This window comes from Tachypleus tridentatus, chromosome 3, assembly GCF_004210375.1.
Source record: "Tachypleus tridentatus isolate NWPU-2018 chromosome 3, ASM421037v1, whole genome shotgun sequence".
Taxonomy (NCBI): domain Eukaryota; kingdom Metazoa; phylum Arthropoda; class Merostomata; order Xiphosura; family Limulidae; genus Tachypleus; species Tachypleus tridentatus.
The window spans coordinates 35,255,862-35,265,556 of NC_134827.1; the positions used below are offsets into that span (position 1 = coordinate 35,255,862).

General features: G+C 33.6%; 1 protein-coding gene across 1 annotated transcript in view; it reads right to left on the reverse strand.

Annotated features, from left to right (window-relative positions):
- The window catches only part of LOC143246690 (activator of basal transcription 1-like), a 12,866-nt gene extending 3,171 nt beyond the window's left edge, over positions 1-9,695 (reverse strand). Inside the window, 3 exon segments of the mRNA XM_076493770.1 lie at positions 26-395; positions 908-1,082; positions 9,403-9,695. Of these exon segments, the coding sequence (XP_076349885.1) occupies positions 68-395; positions 908-1,082; positions 9,403-9,670 (771 nt within the window). The 5' untranslated portion in view covers positions 9,671-9,695 and the 3' untranslated portion in view covers positions 26-67.

Consider the following 9,695-nt stretch of genomic DNA (forward strand, 5'->3'; position numbering starts at 1 on the left):
CATACTTTCTGTAAATATACGTTACCTTTATTGTAAATTAAATAATACACCAACTATGCCCTGTTTTTTAGAATCCTCCAGAAAATATGTCCTTCAACAGTATTTTATGACCGTCTTCCTTACTGTCAAGGTTTTTGTGTTTCTTCCTTTCCTTCTGCAGTTCCTTCATCTCTTCGTCTGTACGTTTCTGTTTAACCCATATCTGACTCGGACCCTTGTCATCACGTTTCTCTCCGTCTTCTTTCTTTCTTTTCCTTGCTAATTTTAAGCTTCTGTCTACTGACTGCATGTAAAAATTAGCCTCTCGTTTAACCTGAGAGATTTCTGTCCTCAGTCACTGATCTCTCACTGCTTTTTCATATGCTAGTCGTTCACTGAGATGGGCCCACTTAAACCTGGTAGTTATCAGAATAGTAAGTTTGATATCTGACACGACTAATATATTAAAGACAAAATCAGTAATAAGTTCTAGGATATCATAATTGAATTGTAACTATGGGACTTCTTTTCTCAAAATCTAAGCATTTAAGATTAATAAATTTACAAATATCATAGAAACTACTGAATTTGGCAAGAGTCTAAAAACCATAGGATTAATCTTACAAAATGAGCCATATGCACTCTGGATTTTAGCATTGTAAATCCATAAACTTACCACTGGCTGATGAATGGAGATTATATTGAAAAAACTATTACTGTTAACATATAAATAAATATATAATTTAATAAATGAACTAGTACTGTATGAATATGAAAGAATGCTGAGTTAACAATAAATTATTGTAGAAAAAACAGAGTCAAAGTTTGTTTTGCTTGAACATGTTGGAACTGTATTTCTTTACTTCAACACCAATTGATAGTATCCTATTATCAAGACTTGCTGAATTAAATGTATACAAAAACTAACCTGTGTAGGTATTTAATGCTCCACAATGAATCATAAAATGGTGTTTTTCTCCTGCCACCTACTTGTTGACCATTCAGCATCAAAGCAACTCTTTTGGCAACTTTTTTATCCACAAATTCTATCCAACCTTCAGTGAAGAACTTGCTGGGTTTACCTTGCTTCCTCTTCTTAGTGTCTGGTTGTATAAAGAAAACATTTCAGACCAGTTATACATGTGTGTAGGAATATAGTAATCTGTGAAATAAGTTAAAATCTACCAATAAGATTTTTATCACAGAAACATGTTTTTTAATTTGTAATAAACAATAATTAGCAAACTTAGTAGTAACATGTGAAATAATTAAATTATTGACTTTAGAATGAGTCAAGTTTGTAAGTGGACAAAGTGGCTATCTTCACCTTACGTTTATCTAGTAATTTATTGTGTTTAAGTTTTCCCATACAGTAAAATAACTGACTGATTTATAATTTTCTCCCACGTGCACATACCTAAATACCTCCAAAACTCGTATATTTTATAAGCTATGTTAAGTTTTACTACTAAAGCTATAATTAGTTAAACAGGTATGTAATAGTTAATTCACAAGTACTCCATACTTGTGTGCAAATAAAAACATTGTGGGGTTGAAACAAATAATAGGTCTGATACAAATGTCTTATGACATGTATAATTAACTAATATCCTACTAACCAAGGAATAGTTACCATCCATCCTTTCACATCTTGTTAGAAGATGGCTGGAGCTCCATATTTTGCATGTCCAGCCTGACTAGCTCTGAAAGGCCTAGTCTACAATGGTGTGTGGTCAGTATGTGCAAACACATACAGAACCAATAGAGAAAGATTTATCAAAAGTTTTCTCAGTGCAATTAATGGCTCAAAACCATCTTTTCTTACCATAAACATTACTGATTTTCTTATTACTTGATTTATACACTTTCCATCTGGTGTCAGCAATTATGAATTACATAGGACAATACACAGGACTAGCACTTCCTCATTTGGATTTGGACTGATGAACAGCATCACTGTTTTTACTGCTGGATCCAGAAACTCCAGTAATAAAACAAAAGTACTTAAAACCAATCTTCTAGTATAGCTTTTGGAAATATTTTAAAATGGTTTCCATTTTCTACAGAAGAAGTATCAACTTGCCTCAGCATATCCACTTTCACATTCATGTTGGGTCATTCTCTAAAGTTCCACATTTCATGTGATAATTTTCTATGTAACTTTACAAACAATGGATATCCAATCAAGCTCAGTGGTTTGTAATAGTTGAGACTTTTACCTTTCTTAAGTATTCATATTTTTACCTTTTAGGCACTAAGATGTGACTAAATATTTAACAGTAATATTTAACTGAATGTTAATTCCTGGAATTTATGATGACAAAAAACCCACTTGAAGTAAAAATGTATTCAATATGGCTAAAGTTTTAATACCCATACCAAAGTACAGAACAATATTTAGATTTTCTTGGGCTGTCTTCAAGTTAACAAAGATAACTGAAGAAAGTCAAAACATTGTTCTGTACTTTATTTTTAACAAGTTTTAATACCTACACCAGCCATCTTGGGAATACTTTTAAAATTCTTGTAGGTAACTACCAAACAGAACAAATTCTTAAATAATTGTTTTATAGTCTCTTCTGACACCTGATCAATTTGGTGATATTAAGGATGGAATTCTATCAATGAATATAATGTTTATTCTTTTTAATTTTCTAGCAACATTTTTAATTTGGTTTCCATATCTAGATTTTTTCAACTTAAACCAGTATTCATACAGATAAAAGAAAATTTCTAGACCTCTACTTACACTTTCAAGACTGTTTCCTGCCATGCAAGATTCAACTCGCATTTTCAGCCACCATCATACGTCAAACATGCAGGCATGTTTGATTTTTTTAAATTCCAGCCAATTATTTCCTAAAAACTGAGATTTCAGTACTTTTTTTTATGATCACAATTTCCAAAAATGAATTTTTTAAATTCATTTTCAAGGATTAGAAAGACCTGTACAAACTCTGACACTTTTCTATTGCATGAGGTGTCTGTTACATACCACTATACTCTATAGTTCTCTTAGTTTTAAAACAAGTGAAATCCACACCTGTTATTTCTTTTCAAGTTCCTCTAGTTCATCAGAAATATTCTTCCTCATTCATCTATAAGACTGTCAACTATGTTTAAATCAAATTTCACATTGGAAGTTCAAGAACTTTAAAGGACTCTTAACTACTTTATGAGTGAAAAACCTATATGTCTACATTGACAACTGCAGTGACCTTAAGAATGCTCAGTATAGAAGCCAGAACCTTGTCCTCTTTTCATTCAACAGGAGATTGCAGTGAAAACCCTAAATATTTCCCTTTACAACAACAACTACATTGACCTGAAGAAGGCATTGGTACAAAAGCTGAAATATTGTCCCCTTTTCATTCAACAAGAATTTGCAGTTCATTCTCAAACCTACCACATCTAATCTGCCTAAAGCTCCACTGAAATAACAACTTTCACATTTCCTAGGTATTAATCTCCTAGTAGTTTATCTCAGCTAATCTTGTTTAAATCACACCTCATACTTTCATAACTATTTAGGCCCAGCATGGCCAGGTGGTTAAGGCACTCTACTCTTAATCCGAGGGCTGCAGATTTGAATCCCCATCACACCAAACATGCTTGCCCTTTCAGCCGTGGGGGCATTATAACGTGATGGTCAATACCACTGTTTGTTGGTAAAAGAGTAGCCCAAGAATTGACAGTGGGTGATGATGACTAGCTGCCTTCCCTCTAGCTTCACACTGCTAAATTAGGGACGGCTAGCTTTGCACATAATTCAAACCAAACCATAACTATCTTTAAACATTTAATTTAGGCCCTGACTAGATAATGATACTGTCAGCTAGAACTGGAAATTTAGGATTTTGTGATGACTAGAACCAAAGGCACACATGAACAAATTCTTTCTGCATTAATTAAGACTACAGAGGAGATAGGAAGTGTGGTGCCATGAGAAATTAACTGCTTTTGGAAAACCTATGTAGTAGCTTTTACTGATGTAAAGTATTTATAGAATGATGTGTTGATTTAGAATTTCCAAAATTTATATATCCTTTGTACTCTGTGAAATTAGAAAAAATGAATAAGAATCAACTTGGAGAACCAGGACCATCCAGAAAGAGACCTGCAACAAAATGTACCACAGCTATGGTAAGCAAAGTGGTGTGTATTGTAATAGGTGAAATTCCAAGAACACACAGGTAACAAAATCCATCCATGCATCTGGTACAACAGTACTCAAAGTTGCCAGATGCAGCATTTATGGTTTTCTCTGCAATCAGACTGTTGAAACGGGTGCCAGGAAACTGCTGTCCTCATGCACTACATGGATTATGAAAAGCTTGCAGTGGTTTACTTTGGACATGACAGATGGAGCCTTATGCAATGAAATCTACATTGCAGGGCTATTGTTAAGCTGTTGCACATTTATCAGACAAAGCATTATAGGATATAAAAATATAGATTAATAATGCTGTAAAACTAAGTTCATTTTAATATAATGTACTCTACTTTTGTAGACCAAGTTGTAATAATTACTTCTGAGAAATAATATGGCCAATACCAAAACCAGTTTGGAATCTTCACATAGATTTGCAAGGCTATGTAACTGCACTAATGTGTCAGCTTGTTTTGTTTCACTAAGCTCATATTTGTTTCTATATGTTTCTAGAATGCATTATCCCCCATGCAAGGGTGAAGTGGGCTGGGTAAATACTCATAAATCACAATGATATACACATTGAGATGTACAACACTGAGACAGTATAACCAGGTTATCACCCCACTGACTGAGGCATCACCAGCTGGCCTGGATTTTGTACACTGTCCCAACAGCTCAAACCATTCTTGCTCCCATGTTGGGTGATACACTTGAGATATGGGTGTAGCATGTTTTTTAATTTATTTCACATGAGATGTTCATATGGAATATACTAGTGCAAAAGAAGCAATTAGTGCTTTAGTTTGATATCACAGAAATAATTAAATAAAAATTACCTGTGTAATAAATAATAAAATATTTAATATCTTTATTATGCTCTGTCACTTACTAATCTACTGAAACCATGAAAGAACATGCAATTCATTCTTACACAATCTGTGAAATTACATTTCAACACCAGTTACACCATGAGACAGGTACATCTCAATCTCTATTAATAAACCAGGCTGTACCTATTTCACAGTCTTAAGGAACTGCTTAACCCTTTCACTGCATAATTAGTTTCAAAAGATGTTCTACCAGTTATTTTTCCATCATAAAAATAAAGAAAATTCACAAGTATTTTACAAGATGCTGGAAGAAAGGCCTCTAATTTCCTTGAAGTATATTCTGAAGACAATAGGATGAGAGGACATCAGCTTAAGATTTGAGGAAGCCCTGCAAGGCTCCAGTTAAGACAGTTTTCTTGATGATGAGAAACCCACTTGAAATAAAAATGTATTTCAGAATGGCTGGTATGGGTATTAGCACTTTTATTAATAAGGAGAGAACAATGTTTTGACCTTCCTAGGTCATCTTCAGGTTGACACAGAGTATGCAACTGACCATTGCTGGACACATCTTAGAGAAGTAATGTTGATGTACGAATCATTTAACTACAACCTAGGTAAATATATAGAGTGTGGGCATTTTCTAAATATGTAACATCAGCTGGCTCATTTTTCAAAGACTCTTTTTAACTTTAAATATATTCTTAATGGACAGTTTTGATGTAATCTCCCTCTTCACAGAAGTCCCAACAATTGAAGCCAGCAAGATAGCTTTAGAACTTTATATCCAAGACCCCAACTCACTGACACACATCTCCAGCAACCAATTAGCAATCCTTATAAAATTCACTGCCACCAAAACTAACTTTATGTTCAATAACCAAAACTACCTACAAATAAATGGCCTAAGTATGAGGAATTCCGTGCCACCAGTTCTAGTCAATATTTTTATGACAGAATGAATTTCAAGCAATCACTTCAGCCTTACACCCACCACTATACTGGTACAGGTATGTTGATGAAGCAATTGCTGGATTCACATCTACAAAACACACACACAGTTTCTTCAACCATGTTAACTCTATACATCCCAACATTAACTTCACCTGTGAACAGGAAGAAAATAATCAAACAGCATTTCTTACCTCAAGATCACTAGAACTGATACACAATTCAAAACAGAAATCCACAGAAAAATCACCCATACTGGACTATACATTCCCTGGGGCTCAGAACATTAAGAAACCAAATAAACACAATCATAAAACTATGTTCACCTGATAAAATTAACAATGAAATCAACAAAATAAAACAACATTTCATCAACAAACAAAAGTCCTCAAAAACCATGGAAAAATTTATATACACACATAGACCAACAAAAAACAAACAACAATAAATCCCAAGATACAACAAACCACAAAACCTTAAACTGCTGTATACCATGTGTTCCTGACATCAGTGGAAACATAACCAACATTTGGAAAAACTTATAATAAAACACAACATTTCAGTAAACACCAAATTTATTCAAAAACCAGGTACAAAACTAAAGTCCATACTATGTAAAAACTACACTGACAAACACAACACCAACATTATTTATAAAATACAATACAACAACTGCTACAGCTTCTATATTGGAGAAACAAGCAAAAAAATGGAAACTAGATTCAAAGAACACAATAAAACACATGTTTTTGAACACTGCAAATCAAATAAACACAACATAACCATAGAAACACCCAGATGTTAATTAAGTAGGGAAACAAGTATAAACAAACACAAAATGAAAGAAGCTCTACTTATACAACAACTAAAACCAAAATTAAACCAATATAAAGGAACACCTTAATACTTATACTAATTAATAACCTAACATCCAGCTGCAATGCCCCCTACAATCTCTTACCTGTTTATACTTTCATCCCTAAGACATGTCCAGCAACAGTCAGTTGCAAACTCTCTTTGTCAACCTGAAGACGACCTAGGAAGGTCAAAACGTCGTTCTCTGGTTAACAATAAAAGTGTTAACACTTGTACCACCCGTTCTAAGACAGTTTTATTTTTCTGACTGGGAAATTAACTGATATTATCAGTTGCTATAAGCACTTGTGGAGCCTTGCAACTCACAATTTTAAAAGAAAAATGAACTTCTAAAATATGAAGAGTCAGTTCAAGTTTTTACTTTACTAAAGAATGTGCGTGTGTGCAGGGACATCCTTGAAAGACCAAATGATCCCTCATTATCTAAGTTGTGTAACATCTCAATACAGCATGGATGAGTGAAATTAAAATTATAATTAAGAATGTATAAATATTAAAATATTCAGTATTTCTCATAAGTATAATTTGCCAGTTCTGAGTCTGTGAGACAAGATTGGTTATGTCAATACATTCTTACACAGTCAGCATAAATTGTGTATGCAAGGAGACTTCCAACTTTGTCAGGGCTTATGTAAGCAGATACTTAATGTTAAAAACAATACTTCACAGTTTAGCTGTAAGGAAACAGATAGGCTTTCCAGCTATTTAGAATGCTGTTAGTAAAACAAGTTATCTTCACAGACTAGAAAAGACAGAATATCTGTGGTCAAAGTTTCTTATTTCACAAAATACACAGTCATAGCCACAGACTATGAAAACAGAGGACACAGTGGGTACATAATGGAAAGTATACATGACAGAATAACACCTTTTGTGTAAAAATGTTGCCTCGTACAGTGTTGTGTTGATATAACACAAAATGATAAGGTGTCTGGCAACCAGTCTGAAAGTGCCAAACCAGCACAAGACCAACATAAACATAAGTAGTGAAGTAATTTTAGAGTATAAAATTTGTGATGGATACGATGGAGCTTGGGAGAGATGTTACACACGATACAGAAATTGGAGATTTAGTTGAAGAAGGCTGCTGCTATCAACATATCACAATTCACTTTGTTACTTCACCCAGTGCTATATGTAAGAACCTAAAGAGCATTCTGAGACCAGTACAGGCCTAAATATGTAAGCTAAATTCAAAGTTCGAGCTCATGTCATGAGAAAACTTATAAAAAATACACTCTTAATGGTAATTATGTTTCTGATTATGATCTGAGGTTTAATGTTAAGAATGAAAGACATATTTTATGATTAGATTTGGTAGAAAGTAAATCAAATTTGTTGCTAGGCTTCTACAAGACATGATTGTTTCATTTTGAATAGTATATGCATACTGGCTTGAGAGAGTTACACAGGAACCAAACAACTGGACAAGTTATGGGAAATGTTACATGATAACCACACAACTGGACAAGTTACGGTAAGTGTTACATGATAACCACACAACTGGACAAGTTACGGTAAGTGTTACATGATAACCATGCAACTGGACAAGTTACAGTAAGTGTTACATGATAACCACACAACTGGACAAGTTACGGGAAGTGTTACATGATAACCACGCAACTGGACAAGTTACAGTAAGTGTTACACGATAACCACGCAACTGGAACTGGACAAGTTACGGTAAGTGTTACAGGATAACCACACAACTGGACAAGTTATGGTAAGTGTTACAGGATAACCACACAACTGGACAAGTTACAGTAAGTGTTACACGATAACTGGACAAGTTACGGTAAGTGTTAACATGATAACCAAGTGTTACGATAACCACTGGATGGAAAGTTAAGTGTTGTTACGTGATAACCACACAACTGCACAAGTTACGGTAAGTGTTACACGATAACCACACAACTGGACAAGTTATGGGAAGTGTTACAGAATATTTGGGACAACATTCCACGTATCTTCATTGATGAATTCATGTTCTGTATGAAACCAAGGACTCAAATACCAAATAGTAATGTTCTGAGCAATGTATCCATTTGACTATCCACATTTTATTTAATAATTTATTGTGCTTATGTTTGTTTATATTTACTTAATATAATTTACATTATATACCCACTTTGGTTTCAGTTTCCATATTTACTTTCAAATGTATATAAAATTGAAGGTCAAAAAGTAGCTTCTTGATCCATTTTGGCTGTTCCATCCACTATTACTAAACTCAAAAGTAAAACAATCAAAGCCACCTCTTACAAATCAACTAGTTATCTCGCCTTCCATTAAAACTCCCTTAAATTAACTGCATCTACCATATCTAAAGCAAAATCAACCCAGATAAATCTATCTTAGCTGAATAACAAATTCTCACTAAATATGAAAAAAAGATGATACATAAACACAATAAATTTCCTTTAAAATCTTAAGTTAAATGCTTCAATCAAATTACATCAAACTGTTCTTCTTTCAACAGTTTAAATCTTTAAGGATAAATTAAACAAAATAACATGAACACCCACTATTGAGAATAGTAAAAATATTAATGTTTACCCTTCTACACTTATTGAGTCACAAATGTCTGTTATATATTAACTTAATTAAACTGACCTGGTTGTAAGAATACTCTTCCAACTTTACCAAACTGAAAAAAATACTCATGAATTATTCTGACTGTCATGAAAGGTGGTATGTAACTTAAATAAATGATCCCAGGCTCACTCTTTTTTTGCTTTTTCAGTTGTTTCGATAAATTACTCTCAAGAATTTCCTCTCCATTCTCTATATCACTTTCAATTGGAGAATTGTTTATGTTTGAGTTAGAATCGTTCCCATCTCGCACATTTGTACTCGACTCTTCCGAACAAGAAGACGCCATTGTTTTTGTCACCTATTGCCCTCTG